This window comes from Propithecus coquereli, unplaced genomic scaffold (genome assembly GCF_000956105.1).
Source record: "Propithecus coquereli isolate 6110/MARCELLA unplaced genomic scaffold, Pcoq_1.0 Scaffold869, whole genome shotgun sequence".
In the NCBI taxonomy this organism is placed as follows: domain Eukaryota; kingdom Metazoa; phylum Chordata; class Mammalia; order Primates; family Indriidae; genus Propithecus; species Propithecus coquereli.
Genome location: NW_012154940.1, coordinates 470,115 through 497,174, shown reverse-complemented (window position 1 = coordinate 497,174; position 27,060 = coordinate 470,115). Strand labels below are relative to the sequence as shown.

The window sequence follows — 27,060 nt, the reverse complement described above, 5'->3', positions numbered from 1 at the left end:
CTGGAGTGTGCTATTTTGTATTTACAAAGTAAGTCCCTACCAGAACATCGCATGAGTGATGCATATAATGCCCTTTATCCATGAAAATCAAACCGAACGCCACAAGTTTCTCTGTTTTGTATTTTGTAACAAGAGAAGGGAAAGATCAGGTTTTGTATCATCAAATTTTTACCTTGCTTTTAGGCATTTCATCTGAGTTTACCCAGGGGATAGTTTATCTAATGAGTGCTAAAAACTCAAGGCAATGAGAGGTAATTTACTTTTCCTTGCATCAAGTAATAAATATTGCAAAAAATTTTTTTTACATTTATAATACATAAATTAAAATGCCAGAGAATCCTGGCTGATTTTTGCACCCAATTTATGGGCGGTAGAGTGATTAAGGGAAAGACCAATACATCAGTCTTAGTTAATTAAAACATGTTCAATATAGTCCCTCTCCCCTTTTAGCAGAAGGCCGCATTTCTAGCTCATGGGTAACATTAAATGTTTACTTTGTCACACTTTGAGTATCCGCTCAGTTAGTATTGTATGTGTTCTCTGTATGTTGCCAAGGATTAATCAGCCTGAGACACTGTTCATTTCATTAAGTGCTACACAAAAGATTTCCATGCATCTTTTTTGGAAAAAAATGTTTAATTGAGTCATTCCTCACGAAGGAGATCAAAGGAAAAAAAAAATGTTAACTGAGGTGGCAAATAGACAGCAACACAGCATTATACCATATGCTTTATAATTAGCTCTGATTTTTATCTTCCTTCTTTTTCTTAATTACAATGTAGATCAGTCTTGTGTTTTTCTATTGCACTTACTATATTGGCTATTGTTAAGCTGGTCTCTTGCATAAACAGCGGAAATTAAAATGATAAAATTGGCTCCCAGCTACTCTCCTAATGTTCATTTTAGTTCTTTTGCTATCTGCTGTAGAAAAAGTAATCTTATGTGGCCTGTTAGGTTTATTCTTTTAAAATATTCATTTCTTCTCTACAGCTAGCCAAATTCTTTGTAAATTCACAATATATTTTAATACTTTTTATTGTATAACACGTGACCTGAAAGAAATTGGCAGGTAAATGATTTGTAGCAGTGTTTAAAAAAATAGAGTAAAAAATGATTAAATATAATGCAAGAAAATGGTTACTTGGACCAGAAAGCCTCCAGATAACAAACATTAACACAAATATGAGTGACATAAATTTTGTGAGACGATCATCAGCTTTCGTGTTGTCAGTGGCGCTGTGCTTGTCCTGGGAGCGCGGGGTGTTCACCGTGCGCCGCTCAGAGGAGCTGCGGGTGGAGGAGGCTTCACGGAAGCACAGCGCAAATCATCGCGCACAATCGAAACTTCTTTGTGGCCAGAAAAATGCGTATCTGTCACTCAGTAATCTTCCTTGTATTTTTCATTGCTTCGCAATTTGAAAATTAAGGACAATCTTCGAGTCTCTCTGCTTTCCATCTTCTCTTTTTCAGTAAGTAGTTCTATTTTTACCAAATTAGTATATGCCGTGGTTTAAAAAATCAAGTAGCACAGAGGGCCTGTAGCAGATAAACAGTCCTGGCCCCGCACCTCCCCTGCTGGACTCTGCCACCAAAGGCACCTCTTCCAGCTGTCTGTGTCTCCAGCCCCCTGGACGCTCTCTCCACATCTGTAAATGACACGCTGATGCTACTGTTTCTCGCTGCACCAATTTTAGGTTCTCTGTGGCTTTCTCCTACCATATAGACCAAGAGCAGAGCTGCCATTAATAGACTCTTTTCAAAGAATGGAGAAGTTATGTACAAGTCTGGTACAGAATAAACATGTTACATGATAGTTTTAATTAATACTTGTTATTTGTGTTCAAGAGTGAGTCCCAAAGAGAAAATTCTGGATTGGAGGGGCTGTTTCATTAACTGCACCTTCCTGCTCCCCCGCTGCCGCCTGGTTCCATTGCTTTATTTGATTTCTCTGCACTTGTAACCTTTGCAGTTTTAAATGATATCGTTATGCGCTTATTTCTAGTTTTATCGATAATACATGACACCTTTTGGTTTTCAGGCCCGTAGCTTCCTGCGCTTTCTTTTGCTGCCTGTCTTTCCCAACTTTTGTCATCCACATTTTACTTTTATAACCGTCTTCCATTTTCCAGCCATAATTAAGCCTCTCTGTTTAGAGTTTGGGTTGATTCTATAATAGGACAAAAATTAAACCTTGTTACCTGATGATGACCAGGTAAATATTGGCCTTTGAATGGCTAAATAGGGCCCCGAGATATACACTTTTTTAGAACTATTTTTGTTTGTTTGCTTTCCCTGGACGTTTTTCTTCTTTAATTACATACCTGTAACACTTTAATTTCCAAGTTCTCAAGGAGAGCATCGAAGTGCAGAATGTGCCCTTTGTCCCTAGCATCTCCTTGCGCAGCTGCCACTCTCGGGTGATGCTTCCACGTGGGCCTGCCCCGTGGCCATCACCGGGGGCTCCTTTGCAGCTCTCCTGAGCGCAGCCACCGTTTTCTAGGTCCCACCTTGTCCTCCTCCTTGGTTTTCTTCTTTATTCTACCAGAGCAAATCCTCAAGTTACGCCTACAGAAGGATGCGCGGTAGTATCTTTCTCGGAGCCTGAGCGTTTGCGTTTGCAATGCTTTCAGCTGTAAGTAATGAAAAATCTCATGATTGGTTTTAAAACAAATAGCAGTTTGTCTTTTTCAGTAGTGAGATTTCTGAGGCAAACAATTTACTTCTTCAGCCACACCGCTGGGGCCAGGCAGCTTTACCGCTGCTCTGGCGTCCGCAGCTGGTTGATGCTTTATCCTCACGAGTGTGATGTGGCCACCGTAGCTGCAGGCGTTTTGTGTCTCTGGGGTGGGACGAGGGGGAAGGGGCAGTGCTGGCCATGCCTGTCCCTCTTCCTAGGAGACTGCAGTCCACCCTCCATACCTGTGGGCTCCGCATCTCCGGATTCGACCAGCTGCAGGTTGAAAATACTGGGTCTGCACTGAACATGTACAGACGTTTTCGTTGTCATCATTCCCTAAACAATACAGTTCAACAACCGTCGACATAGCATTTACATTGCATTAGGTGTTGTAAGTAATCTAGAGGTGTTTAAAGTATACGGGAGGTGTGCCTAGGTTTATACTGCACCATTTCACACCAGAGACTTGAACTTTCAAGGATGTTGGTATCTCGGGGGTCCTGGAACCAATTCCCCGCGCATACAGAGGGACGACTGTAAACGCAGACATCTCTTTAGGTCTCGTTGGCTGGAGCTGGGTCATGTAGCTACCCAGCTACAGTTGGAGATTGGCTGAAGGGGGAGGAGTTGGCAATGACTGTTGGATTATCTGATGACAAACGTCAGCTACATCGCACGTGTAAGATGCCATCATTCCAGCTACATGTTAGAGATTGTGTGGCTATGGAATTTTAGGCTATTTTCACTCTTAGAACAATACCTCTCTTACTATTAATACTTTCAGAGTACGAGTAGATGTACTTGGAAAGTCTGCCACCTGGCCTTGTAGCTGTGACGCATCCTGAGATATGACTATCTCCATCCAGATAGAAGCCATAGAAGGAATATTTATGGTCACAGTACACGATATATTGAATGCGTTCTAGAGAATGTGAAAGAGAAAAAGAGAATACAGATGTTTTTGTAACAACTTATATCTTGGAAATGAAATCCTTGGTCAGTAAACTGGAAAAGAAGGCCAAGTCTCAGTGAGATGGTCGTCATTAAATATTGCCCATCACTTCTGCTTCTAGGGGTGTTTCCCGAGGGTAGGTACCACTCTTGTCTTCCGTGAAGACGGCAGTAAAGCCTGGAGTCCGATCTAGGCAAGTTTCCCTTCTGTTCCTCTGGCGGGACGTGAGCGAGTCGATTGCGCAGAAGGCACACGCCTTTTCCTTACAGAGACGGTGTGAGCTCAGCTCGGTCCTGATGAGACTTGGTCCTGAACATCACCATGTTCATTTGCTTTAAGACTGGATCATAGACACTTCCCTGGGGGTAGCCATGGAGATAGTGTGGGAACGTCTTCCTGGAGAACAGGTCGTCACGTGGCAGTCACAGGCACAATTCTCTTCTCCTGCCACGCCTTTGCACTTCGTAAGGTTTTCTCATGACGCTTCCAAGGAAATTGTTTTTATCTGACAGTCTCTGCACACCGTTGTGTGGTCCAGTCCTGCGGCCTCTAGCACGCCGTTCCTGCAGCAGAGAAGCTTGCCAAATGGCCACTCATTTTCTAGCGAGGATCAAGCTTGTTTCTGCAGCACCCCTGCGTGTGCAGAGACTTACCCACCCTAGTCTCCATTCTGAAACCCCGTGTTTGAACTCACCTATGATACATTGTCCTCGTGCACTGATCACTGTAACCGAGTTTTATGTCAAATATTTGAGCTAGGTAATTCTGACAAAAATGATTAATGTCCAGAATCTTCAGGTTCCTCAAAAAATGTTAAATGTATATGCCACAGAGCTAAAGAATTCATATTTTGAAATCTTAGTTTGTTTGCTACTATTGTAGACAACACCATTGCATTGTTCTGGAATTCTGCAACAAAAGTCAATTCTCTGTGATAAAAGGTTACTGTTTGTCGGAGCACAGTGGCTCACATCCGTAGTCCCAACTACCTGGGAGACTGAGGCGGGAGAATTGCTTGATGCCAGGAGTTCGAGGCTACAGTGAACTAAGATCAGGCCACTGCATCCAGCCTGGGCAACATAGCAAGACCTTGTCTCTTAAAAAAAATAGAAAAGGTTAATATTTGTAGTGTTACAAGAACTGTCTGTGATTTCTCAATACCACAGGTTAATTCTCTGGTTACCTGTCAAAAGGTGTATTTCTTGGTCACTTGTACCAAATTGGAATTTTTAATATGTGTGTGAATTGCAAATATTCCCCGTGGACTTGGCGTCGTCGTGATGTTCCTGACTTCAGAACAGGGATCCATGGTGTTCATTCTATGGGGACTTCATCTTTCACGTTACCATGTTCGTGTGTGCCATTCTTTCTCCTGTAATTTCATTGTTTATCATTTGTAGGTAGTAGGGAAATGAGTTGATGTCTGTTATGTAATAACTTTATTAATCTCCAAGTGATACTAATTTGTGGCTTTTAAAAAGATGTTCTCTTTTCTACGGTATCCCTATTTCCTCAGTAAACGTTTTTTTCATTGGTTTATTCTCTTTCATACTGGGAGCTTATGATGGTTTTATTGTTTCTCAGATTTAAGAATGAAGAGAAATTAACCCCCAGCTGCTGCACGTCCGCGGCTGGGAACTGGCCACCTAGGGCCTTGCCCTGCAGAAGGCAGGCGGGCGAGGGCTGCTGGGCCGGACTCACAGACGTCCCCATGCAGCCTGCACTTTTCTGGGATGTCAGGGACTTCAGTGGCTGCCCTGATACATCTTTAGAGGAAAAAACCTCTGAGTGCTTTCTGGGGAGGGTGGTGGTGGAGGACAGTTAGAGTGCACCTGGGTTTAAGCGCGCAGATGAGAAGCTGGCTCTCCCGAGAACAGGTCTTCGGGTAACGCTGTCTTCCAGCCCAGCCGCCCCAGGCTTGGCAGGGGAGCCAGCTTCCCTCTTACCTTCTCTGCACACACACCGACAGTTCCGTTTCTCTTTAACAAAGGCTGGCCAAAGTCACCTTTGTAAGCCTTGCACTTTATTTACAGTAAGCTGTAAGAATTTATAATAGGGATATGTACTTGTTCTGTTTCAAAACAAATAGAACATGTGCTCCCTGGTGTTAAGAAATGTATAGTTGTAGTTGAAACTCTCTCTCTCTCTCTTCCTCACTCCCCCCACACACCACACCAGAAAAGAATTACATTTGTGATTTAGAAGAAATGCTGCCATTACAACTATTTATATTATAGGAGAGAGGGGGTGTAATCTAAAAACATATATAGTAGAAACCCCTTTAACTGGAATCCTCAGAACTGCCACCCCCAACATCTAGCTGGGGAGAGTAAAGCCTGTGGAAAATGCGGAATTTCGTGGGGCTGGGCCGGGGCGCGGGGTGGTCTGGTGAGCTGACTTGCCAGCCCGCGGCGGAAGGGTCCTGGGGGGCAGCGGGAAGGACAGCCAGCCTGCGGGGGACCAGGGCCTCCCGCCAGCGGAGCTGGGAGAGAAGAGGGGGCGCAGGGCAGCTGTGGGCGCTGTGTGGGGCAGGGCGAGACCCTGGGCCGGCCCAGGGTTCCCCGTGAGCGCCAGCCTCTGCACACTCCTGCCCTGTTGGGGCTGCACTGGTAGCTCACAGGGCGCTTTGCATGCGACCCCCCGTCAGTCCGTGTGCTCGAGTGGAACACGGTCTCCAGCGCCCTGCTCCTTCTGGGCACTGGGCGCCGGCCCCTCCCGCCGTGCGTCGGGGAAGATGAAGTTCTTTTCTCTTGGCACCTTTTCCACTCTCGGTCTGTAATTTGAAAGCTTCAGGAAAAAGAAAAGTAATTTCTCTGCATAAAAAATTTAAGAACCCTCACCACTGATGGTATGAAATTCACAGACAAAGCATCATTAGCACTCTCAGCTTTCAGAGTATAACTAAGATTCTGCTTCCTCCAAAAACACTTCCCTCAACCTGAACCCTTCCTCAGCCGACTTAATGTAGGGATTTCTTACACAATGAATTTGACACTTAGTTATGCTTTGTCTTATGGTATCTCTTCTCTTGTTGTCAGCTGTAATTTAAATCTGTTATGTAAACCTGTCAAGAATGCCTCATATTAAATTGAGGCTTAGGAAATATTTCTAGATTTGGCTTGATAAATATATCTTTGAATAAAATACCTTTAGTTATCTTCTTTAGATGTGTCTGTGATGCATTGAATATATTTGATCTTTAATTGATTTATATGAAATGCAAAAAGAAACAAAAAATTAGTAGCTCTAATCCATGAATAATACAAGTAATTTTCATAAAACTGCGAGTGTTTCTGAAGTTTTCTTAGAATTTAATCTTTTTTTCTAATTTCATCTGTTTTAAAATATTATCAGAAATTGCATAATGTTCTGGCCAGCAGCACGGTGCAGAACAGGGGCCGTCCACCTGGCCCTGCTCCCATGCCCCCCGCCTGAGGCCGAGGCTCTCCCTTCCCCCACACCGAAGCTGGAGGGATTTGTGGTAACGACCAGGTGAGCTGTCACCACGGGCCCTGGTGGCTCCGGGTGTGGAGCTTCCGCTGGCAACAAGAAAAATGGCTGAAGACGGAGCCTCATGAGAGCGGAGGGGCAGGCGGGAAACCAGCGCCGTCTGCGGGGAGGGACGTCTGGCCACTAAGCGCTCTTCCTCGACACCACGGCAAGAAGCAATAAAAAGACATTCCTCATCCTGACTCCTCTCAGCATCGCACAGTGGGTCCCAGCCTGCGCAAAAGGCAAAGAAAAGAAACACGCACACAGATCAGAAAAGAAGAAATTAAACTTTTTTTGAAAATGAAGCAATCATCTGTGTTGAAATGCAAACTGTGAAGATCTGCATGATATTTACAGACACTGCACCCGACGACGGCAGAACACACGTCCTTCTCAGTGTCCACGGAGCGCTCATCGAGTTGGCGCCTGTGCTGGGTCATAAACCTCGACAAGTGTTAACTAACTGAAACCACACAGAGTATGTTCTTTAACCACGACAGAGTCATCTAGAAGTCAATAGAGACAGCAGAAAAATCTCTGGAAAAAATTAAATGGCACATTTCTAAATAACACATGGGTCGGAAGCCTCAAGGGGAATTTAAAAGTACATAGAATGGAATGAAAGCGAATATATAACACGTCAGCATTTACAGAATGCAGCTAAAGCAGTGTTGGAAGGGAAATTTATAGTACTAAAATGCTTATGTTAGAAAAGAGGAAAGATATCAAATTAGTAATATAAATTTCTACCTCAAGGAACTAGAAATGATGAGCAAAATAAACTCGAAGGAACCAGAAGGAGGAAATAAAGATAAAAGCAGAAACCATTGAAATTGAAAACAATAAAACAATAGGGAAATATCAATGAGACAAAAATTGATTGTCAGTTGAAAAAAACCACCATAAAATGGATAAATTCCTTCCAAGACTAACAAATATATAGAGAGAAGAATCCGGAATGAAATGGAAAGTCTCTGCAGATCCTGTAGCCATTAAAGGAACAGTGAGGGTATACCAGGGGATAACAGGAGCAACTTCGCACCCAGGAATGCAGTGGCTTAAAAGAAACGGACCGATTCCTCTGACACCACAAACTGCCGAAATCCAACCAAGATGAAATAATCTCAATAGTCCTGTAACCGTGAAAGAAACTGAATTTGGAATTCTAAAATTCCTGAACAAGAAATCCCTAGGCCCAGGTGGTTTCACTGGAGAGTTCTACCAAACATTTAAAAAGAATTAACACTCTTTTTACACAATCTCTTCCAGAAGACAGAATGATTGAGAACACTTCTCAGTTCATTTTATGAGGTCCTCATTACCCTGATGCCAAAAACCAGCCACGCGGGTCACGAGGAAGTAAAGAAAACTGTAGACCACTGTCTGTCACAAACTTAGATGTGAAAATCCTCAACAAAATAATAGCAAGTCAGTCCTAGCAATTTATAAAAGGAATTGTACTCCATGCCTGAGTGGAACTTACAACGGGTATGTGAGTCTGGCTCAGTGTTCAGAATTCCGTCAATGAAATCCACCATGCCCACAGCCTAAGGGAGAAAGATCATGTGACCCCGTCAGTGGACCCAGAGAAAGCGTCCAACAAAGTCCAACGCCCATCCATGATTGAAAGCAAACTTCTTCGCAAAGTAGGAGTGGGTGTCACTTCTTCAACGCCATAAAGAGCATCTCTGAGAAACCTACGCTGCCGTCACACTTACGCTGAAAGGTTGGATGTTCCTCGCGAGGTTGGATCAAGGTGAGGATGTCCTAATACGGCTACTCACCTTAAGTGGTGGAAGGTCTAGCCGGTGCAAGAAGACAAGAAGACGACATCGTTAATTATCGGGGAAATACACGTGGACACTGCAGCGAGCTGCCACTTCACGCTGCTGGGGTGGCTGGAATCGAAAGGTGGACACCTCAGTCCTGAGCGTGGCGGGGGTGTGAAATCGCAGCCTCGTGTGGGGTGGCGGGAACGTGAAGAGCTGCAGCTGCTCTGGAGACCAGTCTGGCACTTCCTCAAAATGTCAACTCCGAGTTACCATATGATCCGGCAGTTCCACTCCAGCATTCCGCTGAATACACACTTCAGAGAAACGGAAGCATATGTCTGTGCAGAAACTTGTACGCACATGTTCACGGCAGCATAATGCATAATAGTCAAAAAGTGGAAACGGCCCAAATGTCTGTCAGTGGATGAGCAAAATGTGCTCTGTCCGCGCGGCGGACTGTACCGAGAAGTGAAGTAGGACACAGGCTGCGACGTGAACGAACCTCGAAGCCATTGCGCAGAGTGAAAGAAGCCCGTCGCTAAAGGTCACGTATGAGTCACGCGCAGGAACCGTGCGGAGCGGCCAGTCTGTAGGAACGGGAAGTGGAGTGTAGCTGCTGGCGTGGGGCAGAGAAAGGAGTAGCTGCTCCCGGGCACAGGCTCTCTTTGGGTTGAGAAAAATGCTCTGAATTAGGTGATGGTGATGGTTGCATAACCTGTAACCATGCTAAAATCCGCTAAATTATACAGGTTGAAAAAGAGTTAATGAAGCAAGAAGCATCTTCCGAAAATGACAAAAAGAAACCGCGCTGTCGTGAAACACACCAGTTCGGGTGCGGTAGGCGCCCTGAGCTCTCGCACAGACCCATCCTGGCACTTGCCTTTTCTGGCAGTGCCGGCCCGGCCGCTGCGTGCCTGACACCGGGCCAGCCCGCTCTCCACGGGCCCTCTCCCAGCAAGACCCACCTCGGCCCACTGCAGGGTGCGCGGCCCCAGGTTCAGCCAAACCACTGGTGTTTGCCCTCCTCAGAGTTCCGGGATCGCCAGACCGGCTTCCTCGCCGTGCCGTGTAACTGCACCGTCTCAGCGTTCTGTCTCTTTCGCTTGCGCATCCGTCACCCACCCGTCCACCTTGGGAACGTCCGTTCGGCATTTGCTGTGAATCGGGAATGACGACAGGGCGACACAGCAGCACTCGCAGCAGACAAGCCCTCGCCTTAGATCCGGCGGTTAAGCAAAGTCAGAACACTTATTAGTACCCGTCGCTTCTGTGTGGGGAGGGAGAGCCGCAGTGACTGGAAATACGGACAGTGTGTTCGTAACAACGGGATCGGAGAGCGTACGGGCGCGTGTGTACTGCTCTACTCTATTCTGTTGGCTGTTGGTTTTTATTATTAAATATGCGGTGGATGTTGCTGCTATCAAGCTGCTTTTCGAGTTTGAGAAGCAGAACAAACCATGTGATGATCCAATGAGGGACATGTGTGGCGAACGGTCAAGCAGGATGGGACTGAACCATGACGGGGATGCAGGGCGGTGGCTGCGAGGGGAGCCCTGCGCGGCCGCGCGGAGGGGAACACACCCGGGCAGGGCAGCCGCAGCCACCGCGGGTTCCCGGGACTGAGGGCCGACTGGGGAGCATGAGGCTGAGCTGCGCAAGGCAGCCCGAAGGCGCATCCCCTGGGGCTTGTCAGGCCCTGGGCAGGACTTGGGATCCTTTCTGAGTCTCTGAGTGTGGAGGGGAACCCTGAGGGGCTGTGTGGCCTGGAACGTGCCTGGCCACGGTGGGCACGCAGTGGAGTGCCAAGCCCTCACCGCGGCGGTGGGGACGCTCTCCTCCTGGGGGCCGTGCGGGCTGGGGGTGCTGGGGCCGGGCGGTGGGCTGGTGCAGATGCAAGTGTTTGCAGCTGGCGCTTTGTGAAGGACGAGCAATTGGATCCGATCTCAGGGGTCACGTGGACTGAAGAATGAGAAAGAAGTTGAAGGCAACGTGTTTGGCTCGGGTGGAACGGAGTGACCTTCTCCCCAGCCAGACCCACCGTGAGGCTGGATGAAGGCCTGGGGTGGGGGCTGCAAGGGCTCTGCTTGGCCTTGCGCAGCGCGAGGTCCCTTCAGAAAGGCGTCTCCGGCATCTGCCGTGAACCGCGTGTGGTGGCCGGGCGTACAGCAGCACGCACGGCACGCACACCTGCCTCAACTGCCACGCAGACACGCCAGAAGGTGGTTGGGTTCATCCCCGAATAGACGTGGCTGAAGCCGAGGGCTGGTGACCAACTCCCACAGGGCGCGTGACGCAGGAGGGGAGAGGCCAGGCGAGGCCTGCGCTCTGTGGCGCGTGACAGTCTAGGACAAGGAGAAGCAGCGACAACCTGACAGGGGCTCAGTGGCCGCAAGCCAGGTGGGCGTGAACGCGCTCTAGACACAGGGCAGTCAGCAGCACACGTGCTGCCGACAGGACCGAGGGCCTCCGTCGGCCCTGACAAAGGCAGGTTCAGCATGGGGGCAGCAGCACATCTGTGCAGAGGCCACGGTTGAGAAGGGATGGAGACATGTAGCCCAGATGCGTTTGGGAGGAACAGCTACACAGAGACACATGTATACATATATACATACATGCATGTGTGTGCACATATACACATGCACATATGCACATGCACGCAAACATACATGTGCACACACACATCCACATATACATGTACACACACACTGGGTTCGGGTGCCGTGCTGCAGCACATGCGTTCCTTTCTGATTGGTGCGTGTCGCAGGGTGGAGTGAGAGTGCCTGCGTTTGCAGCCGGCCTTGCTAGATCGCCCTTTGAGAACGGGGAAGAACCCACTTTCTGCTCAGTGTTCTGGTCTCTCCAGCCTCCCTCCCACTTGTTACATAATTGGAATCCTTCTTACATTCCTGTCACTCTCCCGAAGTCGGCCAAGGCTCTCTCTCCTATGACTCAGCTCATTACAGTTAACCGAGCAGAAACACAGCAGGTGATTATGGACAAAAAGTTTCCGCGCAGCTTGCCAAGACTTGTAGCTCACAGATGCAGCACCGGGACTCTGACTCATACGCTGGCAGCGGGGAGCACAGGGGGTTCAGTGTGGTGCTGGCGACCCCAAGGCAAGTAGTGAGGCCTCTGCCCAGTCGGGGTGGAGGCCCCCACATGGTTGTTCCAGTAGCAGGGGAAGGGGACCGAGGCCACGGGGAGTTCTTCAGGCATCCTTTGTGCACAGAGAGAAGCTGTGAGACCAAGGCCAGCTGTGGCAGAAGGTGGCGTCTGCCCTGAACCTTAGAACAGACGTAGAAGCTGTGCACGTAAAGGAAGGTGAGAAGGAGAAGCTCAAGGAGAGACCAGAATAATTGAACAGCTGGACCAGAGGGTGGCAAGAGTTTCCCCAAAGTGCTCAGCACTGATGGCCTGGAACTGCCCGGCAGTGCTTGTAAAAAGTTCTCTGAGGGCTCTGGACATGGGGGTCGTAGAACAAATCATAAGACAAAGCGATGCTTCAAACCCAGATGCCACTGTTATAAAGAACCTGTCCATTTTCTAGTGACTTCTGACTGTTATGGATATAAACTCAGTCACTTTTAGGGCTTTTTGGAGAAGACAGTATCTGACTGCAGACATCAGAGTATGGAAATACAATATAAAACACTGCTCTCAGCAGCAAGGGCGGGGCGCACAAGCCCTGGGGTGCTGGGTGGGAAGACACCGTTAGCAAGATCCTTCTCTGCCCTCCAGCTTCTCGCAAGCTAACACTGGAGTGGGATTTTAAATGCGTCCCCCACAAAAATCTCTTCTTGATGTATAGAGTTGCAGAATTTTAAGTATCTCCTTTTCTTTAGTTGATTATCTACGAGTAATCGGAGAGTGGAATTTGGTTATAATTTCTAATTAACCATCTTTGCAGACTTGTAAAACGATCCCAGAGCGTTTAGAAGCTGTTGAGTTGCTAACAGCTAAATGGCTTTAAAATAATAGATGGTTCATTTGGTTACACGCAGGATAATTGTGACAAAGCACCGCTGCGAAAGGGCTTTAGCTGGCCTTGAAGGGCCACACTCAGCTTCCCGGTGTCCGTGGAAGTCTCTTCCGCCAAAAGGGCCCCTTCTGCTCCTGGCCTAGGCTTCATAGTTTCCGGCAATAGGTAACACTTGGTTTCTAAATTAGCATTTAGTGTTTGGTAAATATAATTGTATAGATTATATAGTAAAATACTATTTCTGCTTTGTATCTGCGGTTTTTGCTGTCACACGATAGGTGCTGGGTTTGCATCTGTGAATATTAGTGGAGTTGGGTAAGTAGTAAATATACTGATTCCTTTAGGGAACTCGGTCTTTCTTTGAACTTTGCAAAAGACGTCCATTGCAATTAGATGTTGTTGAATTGAGAATAAAAGTTACTTTGAGGCAGAACTGAGAGTATTGCCAAGGAGATGTTATTTTTAGGAATTTACTTGTTAAAGACTCCTCTGAAGCTCTTAGTGCCGGATCTCTGTATAGAGGTGCCTGTCGCATGTGTTTGAGAGGGGAAGAGAAGCAGCTGATGTGCCGTTTCGGTAGGAAGCGGGACGTGCAGGTACTGCTGACAGCACAGTGGGCCCGGTGCTTTCTGCAGAGCGGGGGCTCGCGGCCTTGGCTCACCGCCTGGCCGGCTTCCCCGTGCACGCCGCGCGTGGAAGCTGCAGCAGATGTCTTTTTTGGATCGGCTTGCTTTGCATCACATCTGAAGACTTCTCTGGACCCTTCCCAAGTCCTCCAGAAGGCTCTGGTAAGCTTTTAAAGATGAACATTTTTCTTGGGTTTGGGTCCAGATTCTGCAGGGGAACTCCTGGGTGAGCGCGGCGCGGGCTTGCCCGTCAGGAGGCACACTATGCCTTTATGAAGACTGATTTTAATTAAAGGGTCAATATTTTAGATAAACACAAAACTAAAACAATGTACAGGAAATAACTAATCTGTTTAAATAGACTTTTTTGTATTCTTGGATTAGCAAGCCTGAAAAATAATGGTCATTGGTCGATTCCTTTGCCTTGAATGTCAAGATGTTTTTACAAACATGTTGCTGGTTCTGTTCACTCCTAAAGCAAAGAGCTCCCACGTGCGTTCTTCCATGAGCCCAGCAGCGCGGTGGGAAAGAAAAAGTGAAGCTTGACAGAATACTCCCTCCGAGCCAGTGGCAGACGGGCGCCCCGTGAGTCTGGGGCACCAGTACGTGCATCCAGCCCCGTGCTGGGTCACCTGCGGTTCGTGCCGTCCTGCGTCTGCACACCAGCATGCCGAGGGGGCTTCTTTGGTAGCTGGGGTATCCATCTAGTGGCCATGCTGGGGGAGGTGAAGTTCCTCAGCTCTGATCTCCTCATTCCGCGTCGCAGAGCACCGCTGAATCAGGTGTCCTGCTAGGCATCGGACCAAATGCGAGTGGGCCTCAGGTGCAGGCTGAGGCGGGCCTGGCAGACTGAACCCAGCAGCGTCTGGACCACGGGAGATAGGACACAGACTTGGTGGAACCTGAGGAAGGAAGGCCTCTTCCGATTCGCGGGTTCTGGCATGGCTGCTTGCACCATGGACACCCCCACCTCCCCGTGCAGTCCTGGGTTCTAGAGCTGACTTGGGAGAGAGGAGACCTTGGCAGGAAAAGCGTTGGGTTTCAGAAGCTTGGTACAAACGGTTGGCAAAGACAGAAGCACCGCCGCATTCGGAGGTCGTGGCAAGACCTGTGCTTCAAGTCTCAGCTCTGTTTAGAAAGTAAATTCCACGTAGGAGCCAATTATAAAAAGGAAAGTTAAAAGCAGTAAACCTCACCAATATTCCTTTGAAGATGGAAATAGGAATATCGAATCTAGTTTTTGCACAAATGGCTATTTCTTCCCACTTAAAGTTATTTCCCTTTTAATCCTCGGCCAACCATTCTTGTGCCTCTCTGCCCAGTGGTGGTGATTATTAAAACAGAGCAAGCCTCCAGCAGTCCCAGGCAGGCGTTCCAAATGCTCCATTTCACGGCTCAGGACGGCACACTCCATTCCGATGAGCTTTGCCTCGGATGTAGTCTCCTCTCCTCCCTCCCGGCCCTTTTCCTGGGGCCAGGGAGGGTTTGCTTCCACGAGTGGGCGAGCACTTCCTCGCAGCCTTCTCCTGCCCGTCAGCACCAGGCCCACGAGGGCCGGCTCTGACCCGTCCGCCTGCCTGTCAGCCCCGCGGAGCTCCTGGGTGACTCAGGTCTGAAGACTGGGGCCCACGTGGTGCCCAGACCGTGGTCAGGCCGAGTGGGGTGTCGCAGCCGACCTGAGACCAGTTTCCTGTGCAGGGCAGGCTGCTTGCCGTCACTGCTTTGGCTTGTAGAGCTGGAGCCCAGGAAATGATTTTAGACATGCTTTTGGCATCCCTGTTCTCTCTCCCTAAAAAACCTGCCGCTTGGTGCTGCTTGGCGATGCTTGGCGATGCTTGGCGATGCTTGGTGCTGCTTGGCGATGCTTGGCGATGCTTGGCGATGCTTGGCGATGCTTGGCGACGGTTGCACAACAGTGCGAAGGGACATAACGCCACCGAACTGCACATTTAAAATGGCTAACATCATAAATTTTAAGTTATTATAACTTACCATGGTAAAAAAAAAAAAAACTCATTCCTCTAGAAATTGCAGTTTTTATTAAGATGTTTAAGTTGTATTTATTATTAGGTATATGAGAATTTGATTTATATTCTGGGTTTAATGTTCCTGTGGTAGAATGGATTATTATTAAATAATAAAACTCGCAGTCTTTAGTACCTTCCATTTGAGAAATTCGAGATGTTATGAGCAGGGTTTATCAGCAGTAAAAGGACAGCACATCACGTCCCATCATCACCGTGCTAGATGTCGGGTGAGCGCCGCTTCGTGTGCATGCAGAGGTGCCGAGAGTGCTTTTTGGAAAATGCCCGGCAGGCACTCACGTCCGTGTCACAGGTGCTTGGTGTAATCCATCCAGGGGGGTCCAGAGGGGGCGATGGAGCAAAACGTGGCCCTAACCCGGGGGCGGCCTGGACCCCACGTGCTGACTCGTAGCCAGACAGCCCACGGCATTTCTTGGGGCCTCTGCTTCCTCGTCGCGAATGGTCTGTGGCGTGGAGGAACAACTTGCAGGGATGTCGTGGAAAGCACACGAGAGAGCGTGTGTGAAGAGCTTGGAGGAGCACCAGGCGCCGTGCCGCCAGGAGGGATCGCTGGTGAGACGCAGGAACGGAGACGGACGAACGTCCTTGGCATGTCCCGGCACACGTCCGCAGCTGCTGCTGGTGAAAACTCCTGCCTTCCTCACTCAGTGTTCATTGTCACTTAACCTATTTAGCACCTGTTCTTCATGGAGGTCTGCTCTAGTAAAAAGAAATCTCGCCTCCGTGTTATTTATTTTTAAAAAACCCAAGGAATTGCTTAAGTGACAAATAGTTTCAAGGCTCTGTGCTGCGATTCTCTGGGCCCTCGTTGCCGAACCGCGTGATAAATGCAACTGCGTTAGGAGGAGGCACTTGTGGTCGTGAAACCTCAGTCCGCCAGGTTTGCGACGGGGCTGTCGCTCCAAATCCCGCACCACGATGGGTGGGATGGAACGGGCTCGGCGGTAGGTGGCTTTCCATCATGGCCGAGTGACGGAGATTTGCGTGTGGATGAGTGAAGGGGTTCTGGAAGCTGTGTGGACCTGTGTGATATTTTGGGGTTTTATTTTTCATTATTTTAGTTACCTAAATGTTATGCTCAGACATCACAATGCAGGGCAACTAAAGCAAGGAAAATGCAAGTTCTCTCTCCAGGAGCCTGTGGTGACTCTCCATGTCTTCCTGTTCACTGTCCCTTTGTTTGCTGCCACCGTCCGTCCTCCCCACATCTGCTCAGCCGTCACAGCACCGATGGAGGGACTAGAGGGACTGGGAGCCTGAGCTCCTGGGCACCTGGGCCCGCCCCTCCCTGGCAGGTGCGCCCTGCCGAGGCCTGATGACTCATCGCCCTGTGCGAGGGGGCGTCGCTGTGCAGGGCGGCGCGGCCCCGCGGACAGTCCTGTGTTTGGTGAAACGAGTCCTGACACCGTGTTCTTCACAGTTACTTTCAGGAGGAGGCAGAGGAGCGCGTGTCCATAATCCCTCACGCATCGCGCCTATTGCATTTCACTGGCCGCAATGCCACGAACTCCTACAAACCTCGTTATTTCTGAAAATGACAGCAGAAGCTCTCGTGGATTGCCGAAATTGTCACATACAGGCAACGTGTGTAGCGGGGGAAGGAATCCAAGTCCACGATGCTAGGATGATTTTATGTCTGGTGGTATGAGGACCTTGTGTGCTGTTGAACGCTGCTGTTTTTTGGTAGAAAAACAGGGACACACTCAATTATCTACAGCAGTACAGTAAAGCCACATCCTGTGATTTTTTTAAACCTTTGAATATAGTTTAATTTTTTAACTCAAAACATTTTAGAAGACAATTTACACTTTCAATTAGATTTTATGCAGTCAAAAATGAAATTTTATGTTTTTTTTGTAACGTACAATAATTAGCTCGGTGCCTTTCTTCTTAGAGCTACAGTGTGATGTCAACGTCGCACCTGGCACCTTACCAAATCACTGAAATTAGTATCAAGCAGGTGTTACTACTCTTGCTGTAAAGAGAGATTAAGTTGTGAGTTAAAGAAACACCTTCCTCCCTGATTACAAAATCAACACACGTTTGTTTACAGAACACTTAGAAAAGCGGGATGAAGATGGGCGTAGATAAAACCACCTTACTCCGCTCCTCTGGGGCGAGTGCTCTCTGGGTCTGCTTGTGAGTCTCTTCGGCGACAGCCCAGCGAGCACACGGCACCCACGCTCTGGTCTGCTTCTCTGCTGGTGGTGACGTGCACTTCGTGTAACCTGAACATCGCGTGCCATTAAACGCACCAAAATACGGTTGTGATGGACTAAAGCTTGAGTATTTAGAATATACATGTGGAGTCGAGGAAGGAGGGGAGTGGATCTGGCGGAGACAAACCTCGCGGTGCTGTGAGGACCTTGGGAATGTCACGCACACGGGTTCAGGTCTCGCGGTCACTGCAGGAGAGAATTCAGCATCGACGCCTCTCTCCAGAGGGTGGAAACCCAGTGCTTTAAGCCTAGTCGATTTATTCTTTGGTACGTTTCCATGTCATCCTCCAGTGGTGTAAAACAGCTAAGTCCCTCTGTTCCTTCATGTTCTGCCTTCAGGTAGCTGCAATTAACCCAAACCACCCACTGGCCCAGATGCCTTTGCCACCGTCCATGAAGAACTGCATCCAGCTGGCGGCCTGCGAGGCCCACGAGCTCCTGCCCATGATCCCCGACCTCCCGGCCGACCTGTTCACATCCTGCCTCACCACCCCCATCAAGATCGCCCTGCGCTGGTGAGTGGCCCCTGCTGTCCCTGCGGTGCCCACCCAGGGGCCCTCCCCCGGGGTCCCGACTCACATGGGTCCAAGGCGCCCACCTGGTTAATGAGCCCAGTGACAGACGGGAGTGTGCCCTGTGTTCATTCTTGTGCAGGACTCTGGGTGGACGCTTGGGTTTTATCTGAGCGTTAAACACCCGTTTTTCCTCCTGCATTGGTCCTGGGCAGTTGTCTGCTTTGTGATTGCCAAGAGTGCCCTCTTGTTGTCTTTGTTAACTGTGGGCGTGTCATTAGATAGCACCAGGGCAGGGCGTACTGGAAATCAGACTTTCTTCTGGGGGAAAAAAGGGCTATTATGAAAAAAAAAGTAATTTAATTCCTTGCTTGAGTTGAAGAATAATCTTTCAATTTATTATTAGCAGTAAAAACACACACACACACAAACATGATTTTTTCTACCTACATTCGATTTAGAAGTTGGGGGCACTTGGGAGTATAACTGGGGAGACGGGTGTGATATTCCAAGAAGGCAGAACCTGCGTCTCAGACCCGGTGCCACTGGCAGAGCTCACAGCGGGTGTGTGTGTTTCCTGCCTCCAAATCCAGTTTTCTCCCCCAGACGATCTTGCCGCTCGTTACTGTCTGCTTTCCCATTCTGTGTCTTGCTGAAAAGCTTCCATGCCGTAGCTGTTACCAGCGAGTAGACAAAACCTCTCCACTGAGGCGCAGTGCGAACGGTGCGGCCGGGCGGCAGACACCGCACTCCTGCTGGGCACGTTCCTGGGGCTTCTGTCCAGCCGGAGTCTCCTGGCTTTTCACCCCACACCCTGGGGGGACCCTGTGAGTGACGTCGCCTGGGGCAGGGGCAGCCTGGGTTTGCCCTGGGTTGCTGGCAGGAAGACCTGGCCTTCCTGCCTTGCCTCCTGCCACTCGAGACACTGAGCTGACTGTCGCGCAGCCCTGCCACTCACTCTCCCTGACCCCAAGCCTCCCAGACCCCAGGGCTGCAGATGACCCTGGGGAGAGGCCTCCTTGCAGTGTCACAGAGAGCGGGGGAAGCGCAGGCGCCCAAAGGGGCAGCAGAGGGGGGGACTGCAGTGTCTCTGCTGCCAGCTGATCCCCGCCGTACCTGGCTGACACAGACCAGGGCTGGCTAGGGCCGTCCCGCTCCGCACGCCTCAGAGCAGAGCCCTATGGCAAGACCAGACACCCGAGGAGCACAGCCACTGTGCAGGAAACGCAGCAGAATTACCGTAAGACAAACTGGTGCAGGTCGTCAAAGGGGCGAAGGGAGATACTGTAACAAGATGTAGGAACAAAGCTATGGCTTGATGTGTGGCCCAAACCCACATGCTGGAAACTCAGTCCCCGATGCAGCGGTGTTGGGAGGTGGGCCTGGCAAGTGACCGAGTGACGAGCCCACGTGCATAGGTCAGTGCTGCGACCCTGGGAAGAGGACAGTTATCCGAGAAAGCAAGCCCGGCCCCCCTGCTCGCGCTCCGCCCTCTGTGGAAGGCACAGCAGGAGGACTCCCGGGTGGGACTTGTCCCCTCGGCCCTCAGCCTCCAGAACTGCAAGCTATAAAAGTCTTTGGTGAAGAGATACTGGCTAATGGGTACAAAAATACAGTTAGATAGAAGAAGTTCTAGTACTCAGTAGTACAGTAGGGAAATTGTAGTTAACAGTAATTTATTGTATATTTCAAAATGTTCCCAACACAAAAGATATTCTCAGGTAAAAAGTAATTTGGGCCGGGCGCGGTGGCTCACGCCTGTAATCCTAGCACTCTGGGAGGCCGAGGCGGGCAGATTGTTTGAGCTCAGGAGTTCGAAACCAGCCTGAGCAAGAGCGAGACCCCCGTCTCTACCAAAAAATGGAAAGAAATTAATTGGACAGCTAAAAATATATGTAGAAAAAAACTAGCCAGGCATGGTGGCATGTGCCTGTAGTCCCAGCTACTCGGGAGGCTGAGGCAGGAGGATTGCTTGAGCCCAGGAGTTTGAGGTTGCTGTGAGCTAAGACGATGCCACGGCATTCTAGCCCGGGCAACACAGTGAGACTCTGTCTCAAAAAAAAAAAAAAAAATTCTTTGTGCTTTAGATGGTCTAGTCTGTTGTATTCTGTTTAAAGTAACACGAAACGGACCAGGGCAGATATGAAATAGTGATACAAAGGGGAACCAAGTAGAAACAGGCAGGAGAGATGTCTGAAGCTAGGGACACGGTGGCTGGGGCTCGCAGCAGCAGAGGTGCTGGCCCGCGAGCGAGAGTGAGCTCAGGGCCGCCTGCGCAGCTCCCAGGGACGAGAGAAGCAGCGACAGGGAGGACGAGCGATCCAGCGCAGACGAGCTTCCGCGATGAGAGGAACAGAACACGGCAGAGGTGGAAACACCTCAGGGCCGCCAGGACACGTTCCCCAAACTGGGGAGAAGGTGGAGAGGGCGGAGAACTCCGACCCCGGCACGTCCCACAGGGGTGGAGACACTTGTCGGAGGCGCCTCCTGGAAGCCACGTTGTTTCCGGGTTGCCGTCTAGCCCTTTCTGCGTCTTTGTTGAGGAAGTTCTCTCTGGATGTGGGTCTCTGCGTTCCTCGGTTTATAAGCGAACTCTTCTTTTTAGCTCCCGGACTGCCCATCTGGTGGCTGTCGGGAAGGGCTCACGCGTGCCCACCTGACTGCCCTGGGAAGAGCTTTGTCCACGTGGCTCAGTTCGTTCATTCCTTTCGTTGTTGTGCAAAACACAGTTGGTCAAATACCAGCTGTGTGCTTCGTAACCCGTGCTTTGCCCCACAGGAGATGCAAAGAAGCGTATTGCCCTCAAAAAAATTATCATCGGGCGGAGGAGATAAGATGCAGCTTGAAAACTCATTATTTAAATGGGTGCTTTATGCAAGACGGGAAGTCCGAACATTTCAAGGCAATACGCGATCAAAGACTAAATGAATTTATGGCGTCAAGGGCTATTGTATTTCCAGAGCACAGAGAAATCCCTGAGGGCCAGAGACTGGCAGGAAGCTGCTGGGAGGAGATGCAACTTGAAACCGCAGATGGCTGGGATTGGAGAGGAGGGAGAGCCCCGCGGAGGGCGGCACACTGCGGGTTTCTGAGAAGAGTGAGATCGGCCTAATTAGAGAGGAAGGTGCCCAGGGGAGTGCAGGTAGGGTCCGAGGTGGGCTGAGCTCGGATTGTGGGTCCCTTGGAACGCTGGGCCCAGGACCTTGACTTCTTTTCCTAGGAGTCTGGGGGGGCAGAGCCCTGAAGGTGACTCAGTAAGAATAGCGTTTTAGGAATAGATCCAGGTAATGACAGGGAGACATTGTCGTAATTGGGCCTGTATCGTATCAGTGCTGCCAGGAGTAAAAGACTGACGCAGAAAGGTGGAAAATGGCCCTGGGCCTGCAGGCCGGAGCTTCCGCAGATGCTCAGCGGAGTCTGCCACGGAACAGGCCACGTTGCACGCATTTTTCGCCTCTCGTGTCAGGCTTCCTGCCGTTACTGCTGCTGTGCACCTGACCCCGGAACTGACGCTGCGCCGGCTCCGCTCTCAGGCTCTGCCTGCCCTGGGCTGGACGCCGTACTGGGCGGGACCCTCGTAGGGCATTTGTGCGAGTTTCCAGGCTGGTGGGTGGAGGTGCAGGGAGGGAGTCAGGAAAGAAAACACAAAGCAGAAATGGAGCCTGAGATGACATCTACACCCGCCCACACCTTCCCTGCCGCCCCACTCCAGCGCACCTGTCACCAAAGCCAGGTGTCTCATCGCGTTGCTGAGCTTCCCTCTGCTCTGTGCTCTTCCACCACGAGCAGGAAGGACTGGGCTCCCCTTGCAGGCTCGCGAGGCCGCGTGCGTTCACGCTGCTGCCGGCCGTCTCTGGGTTCTAGAGTGGGTCCCCGCCCTCTGACTGGGGGACGTGCGCGCTCTCTGCCAAGACTTGATGTGTCAGCTCAGGAGCACCTGAAATCCTTTTAGGACACATTAAAATTTTTAAAGTAAACATTTAGTAGGAAGCACAGTGAAAAACAAATCAAACTGATAACGGTTACCAGAAGATGGACTGAAATCCATATGCCACTCGCGGCCAATGGTCGTCAGGCAACCGCTGCCCCAGCGCACGGGGTGGCGTCTCGGGCGGGTGGGTCTTTCACAGTAAACCGCTCTGTGCCATATCGAGGTGCTGAAATTAGATTGAACAGAACATTTTGCTGGTGTCCTTAGCCTGAACATGGCAACACGCTGCGAATACGCTCATAGAAAGAATTACCAAGTGAAATGTGTACTTCTTTGGATCAGCCAAGTTCTTAATAAAAACCACCAGTTTTTTTTTAATGGAAAAGCTTAGATAGTTCATCAGACAGTGCTTATTTATATTTTCAGGTCTATGGTTTTACTTTCTACTTTAAAAAGTCAATTTAATATTTCCAGTTAAAAATGGAATATACATTCTTTGTAGAAAATTTTCTAAAAAGTTAAAAGTGGAAAAAAATTATCCAAGATTTTACCATCTTAGGACAATTGCTGTTAACTTTTTGTTGTATTGCCTGTCAGTCTTTTTTTCTATGAATATGCATTTCTGCGTTGATGTAATTAGACCGAGTTTATGATTTCATATACTTAACCCTTAGCATTATAATAAACTTATCGACCCTAGACCACTCGGCATGGCTGTGTTCCAATAAAACTTTACTTGCAAAAGCAGGCATTGAGCCAGATTTGGCTGTGGGACATTGTTTCTGGAAACAGGATCTAGCTGCAAATGGCTGCTGTGTTTACCTGCTGGTCGGTAAATAACCTAGAGAAGGGAGTGCTTTGGAAGCCAGCTTCCCTCCCCTCCTCCCCTCCCTCCCTGCCTCCTTCCTTCCTCCCCCCACCTTCCTTCCTTCCTCCCCTTCTTTCCCCTTCCCTTTCCTCCTTCCAGTGTGAATAAGAGCATAGTTTCTAAAGAAACTGCACTCATTATGTAAGACACAGTTGTTAAAGAATGTTATACGCTTGGTAAACATAACACAGCCTCGCTTTATTTGTACGAAATATGTATATGTGTGTTTGGCAGCAGGTGAATGTATGAATCTTATTTGATGATGAAGGAGTTGTTGGAAGACATTGTTGTCTCATTTTTTTTCATTCTCACCTCAATCTTTCTTATTTTCAGAAACAGATTCCAGTGATTCTGAAATGAGCAATTATGTCACCCTCCATAGCAGTGATTACCGAACTCATCGTGTACATCAGTGCAGTGTGAGAATACAAAATACGTATTTTTCCTTTGGCTGTTTTCCGCTTCTTTGATTGAATGGCATAACATCATTTTAAATTTATGGCGGGTTTATTTGTATACCGCAAATTATAACTCGGTGGCACTGAACCTGCTGTGGGACTTGCCATAAAACAGACTGATGCCCAGTGCACTGCGCGGTCGTGTTGTCTGTTAGTGAAAATGGCAGACGTTATTTCGGGTGGAATAGAGGTCAAGAAACTTATTTCCTTTCTTCCAATTAAGTTGAGGAACGTGAAGGAGTTTAAACGTTAATGATGCAGTGTTAACGTATATTTGTCTGCGCGGGAAGTTTTGCTCTCGCGTTCGCCCCGCGCAAGGTGGCCGGTGCCCGGCGTCCTGTGTGCAGGCGGGAAGTGGAGCCGGCCGTCGTCCGTCAAGCGGCTTATGTGCTTGTCTCGTGTCAGACGTGTGCCGTGACGTTTGCCTCACGTTTTTCCTTGATGGATCAAGCCAAGAATGAGTCAGAATTACCTTTGGAAACAAATTCTTGTGGCTTTTGACGATAGGGGTAGTAACCACTTGCTTGTTCTCTGCGGAGTCTTCCTCTTAGGAACAGGGGTCTGTTCCCACAGCACAACTCCAGGGGTAGAGGCAGGTCTTCCGCCTGCCCGTTCGACGTTCTCGTGATCGTTTTAACTTCCTTAAACAGCCGAGTCGAGCGACTTGGCCTTGCCCCTTATGTTTGAAGGGGAGGCTCGGTGGCCCTCCGCAGGATGAGGCAGCTCAGATGCGCGCTGCGTAAAACCGTCTTCCTGATCTAGTGGCGTCACACGCTGTATCTTAGACCTCAGTCGTGGGTCATCCTAGTCTGGAATTTGGTTATGGAGAAATGGCTTTATTACCCAGAGGTCTCCACCAGGCCTTATTACCTCCAGCCCCCACAGGCCCAGGGTTATGTAATTTGCCACGTGCCCACCCCGAGGTAAATACTTTTCTCCCCGAACTGGACAAAGTGCTCTCACTGTTCCAGTCTCAACACACATTCAGTTAAGATGAGTATCATACTGTATCGTAATAGAGCTCCTGTTTTGAAAAGATGGCATGTAAAATCTGATTTGTGCTGGTAAGAAAGAGAATTGAACGCAGCGGTGTGGCACGGGCTGCTGACTCCCCGCCTGAGCCCAGGCCTTGGGGTGACACTGGAGAGAGTGAGATTGATGGGTCCTAGAGGGAGTCCACTCGGCAGCAAAGTCAGAGACGTCGTGGAACCCTTGAGGGGCTGGGTCCCCGCTGGGAGGGGAAGCAGTGGAGCAGGTGGGGACCTCGGGGCGCAGGCGAGGGCAGGCTCGGTGGGCTTACTGGGTATGCACTCGGCTCTGCTCCCCCTCGCTGAGAGGGAAGCGGAAGGTAGGACGGAGGAAAGAAAGAGGTGGCACCACCTCTCCCTCGTGCAAAGAGATGTAATGCAATAGTAAATAATTCACACTGTTAAAGGAAACTATGGGCACTATGAAGAAGGAACAGGCAGGAGGAAAGACCAGTTGGAGATATTGAGTATAAAAAATACAATTGATGAAATAAAGAATTTAAGAGATGGATGAAAAAGCAGCATTATGGATATAGCAGAGTCTGAGATAAAAATTATTGAAAGGGACAAAAACGTTTTTTTGCTAAAAAGAGCAGGAAATCAAGAGGATGTCCTGAACGTGACTCCGCGCATCCAGTGATGTGTGCCTGAGAACGCAAGGTGGGAACTGAGCCAACGGTGGGTGGAAGAGAGTCCAGAACGTAGTTAGGTACCGAGGGCCAAGGAGATGACAGTCAGCGAAACAGGTGAGACCCCGATGGCGGGATTGTTAGCTGGATCTCGCAGGGGCGCGTGAGACCACATATCTAACAGGATACACGCTGTGTTTGGGCATGTGTGGACCACCCACAAAAATACTGTGTGCCGTTTATTATTTAAAGGAAGCTTCGATAATCCGAAAGATTCGACATCGTATAAATTCTATTCTCAGACCACCACACAGTAAAGTTGGAACTCAAGAATGAAAGGATAGCTTTAAAAAAAATGTCTGAAAAGTAAAAATCTTACCCTTAAAGTCCTTGGATTTTTAAAGAGGAAATGCTTTAAAAAATGATAAAACACTTGAAGGTGAATGACAGTGATAGCGTTTAGCGTAGCATGTCCTGTCTGTGGGATGTAGCTAAAGCAGGCTAGGATTTAATACACTTAGTCAGAAAACAAAGATTAAAAAATAAAAATTAAATGTTCACCGTAGAGAGCCAGGGGGAAAAGCAAGGAGCAAACGAACAAATACGCAGAAAGAAAACCCGAAGGTAGCGGCGGCCTGTGGCAGTTCCTGTGTCTCCACGTCCAGAGCGTCTCTGTGGAACCCGCCAGTGAGCAGGAGTCCAGGGCCGTGGATACTCTCCACGCACGTGTTCAACCCGCACGCGTGTTCTTGGCTCGTCTGTCCAGGGAGCCTGGTCCCTCGGTCCTTTGTCCTTTCCGGGATCCTGCATCGTGAGCTGGCTTGCGCCTTTTGACTTTGCCCAGCTCAGGTAAGGGGTCCCTTCTCTTACCTCCGCGAGTCCTTTACCGCTCCTCCACCTGTTTCTTACACTTGGTTGAAATTGTAAACGTATGCTGATGACAGTAGCCTGCATTTATTGAGCATTGTTTGAATCATCGCATAAATTAACTCACCCGGCGCTTACCGCAGCCCGTCAGGCGTGGGCTGGGACCAGCCTGCTGTCACGGCGGGGAATGTGGGCTGTGTGGGCAGCAACTGCAGAGCCAGGATTCGGCCGGGGCCCCGACCCCAGAGCTGACGTTCTTAACTGAAGTTGTGTCCCGCCTCGCTGACGACCGCGTCTCTCCTCACTGCCATTTCCTCCCTGGCGCGCTCCGCCCTTGTCGTATTCTTTTTCTCTTAGTTTGGTGGTGGTATGGAGGGAGTCCACGTGTATATTTAATTCAAGATGCCCAAGTAGAGGTCACGAGGACCCACTTAACTGGGCACAGGCTGTGCCCGAGCTCCTTAGCAGCCGTCATGCTTAGTGGAGAAACTTGAGACACCTTCGTTGGGAATACAGCAAAGACTCTCGAGCACTATGTGAGGATCGGAAGTCCCGGCCACCAGTACGGCAAGGCAAATAGATAACCAGTAGAAGGAACATGAAAATCTGTACCCGGTGTGCATCACCTGTCATGTTTCATCCTAGCACGTACATGTTCACATTTAACATGTTTGAGGTCGAGGACCATCTCGCGGGGAGCAGCATGCCTGTGTGATTGGCAGCGCTGTTGCTTTCTCGGCGCAGCGCGGAAACACTTGCAGAGGCCCCGGAGACGTGCGCCACAGCCTTCCCTGCCGCCGTGCTCTCCGTGAGACGAGCACGCTCTCGTCACGGGGTGGTGGCCGAGGGCGTGTAGGCAGCAGGTAAAGGCACTGGACTAGGCTTCATATGCAACAGTAAGCGACCTTGGAATTGTAATGGTATTTATAAATTTTAATTAGAAAAATCTAAAACGTATGGCCTAAGTGTTTTCTTAAATAATAAGAAAAGAATACTTTAAACCCA

At 49.4% G+C, this 27,060-nt stretch overlaps 1 protein-coding gene across 1 annotated transcript in view; it reads left to right on the top strand.

The window, feature by feature from the left end:
- The window catches only part of RPTOR (regulatory associated protein of MTOR, complex 1), a 264,169-nt gene that overhangs the window by 94,262 nt on the left and 142,847 nt on the right, over window positions 1-27,060 (top strand). Inside the window, exon 5 of the mRNA XM_012664182.1 lies at window positions 18,102-18,277. Within this exon, the coding sequence (XP_012519636.1) occupies window positions 18,102-18,277 (176 nt within the window). The remainder of the gene's footprint in view (window positions 1-18,101; window positions 18,278-27,060) is intronic.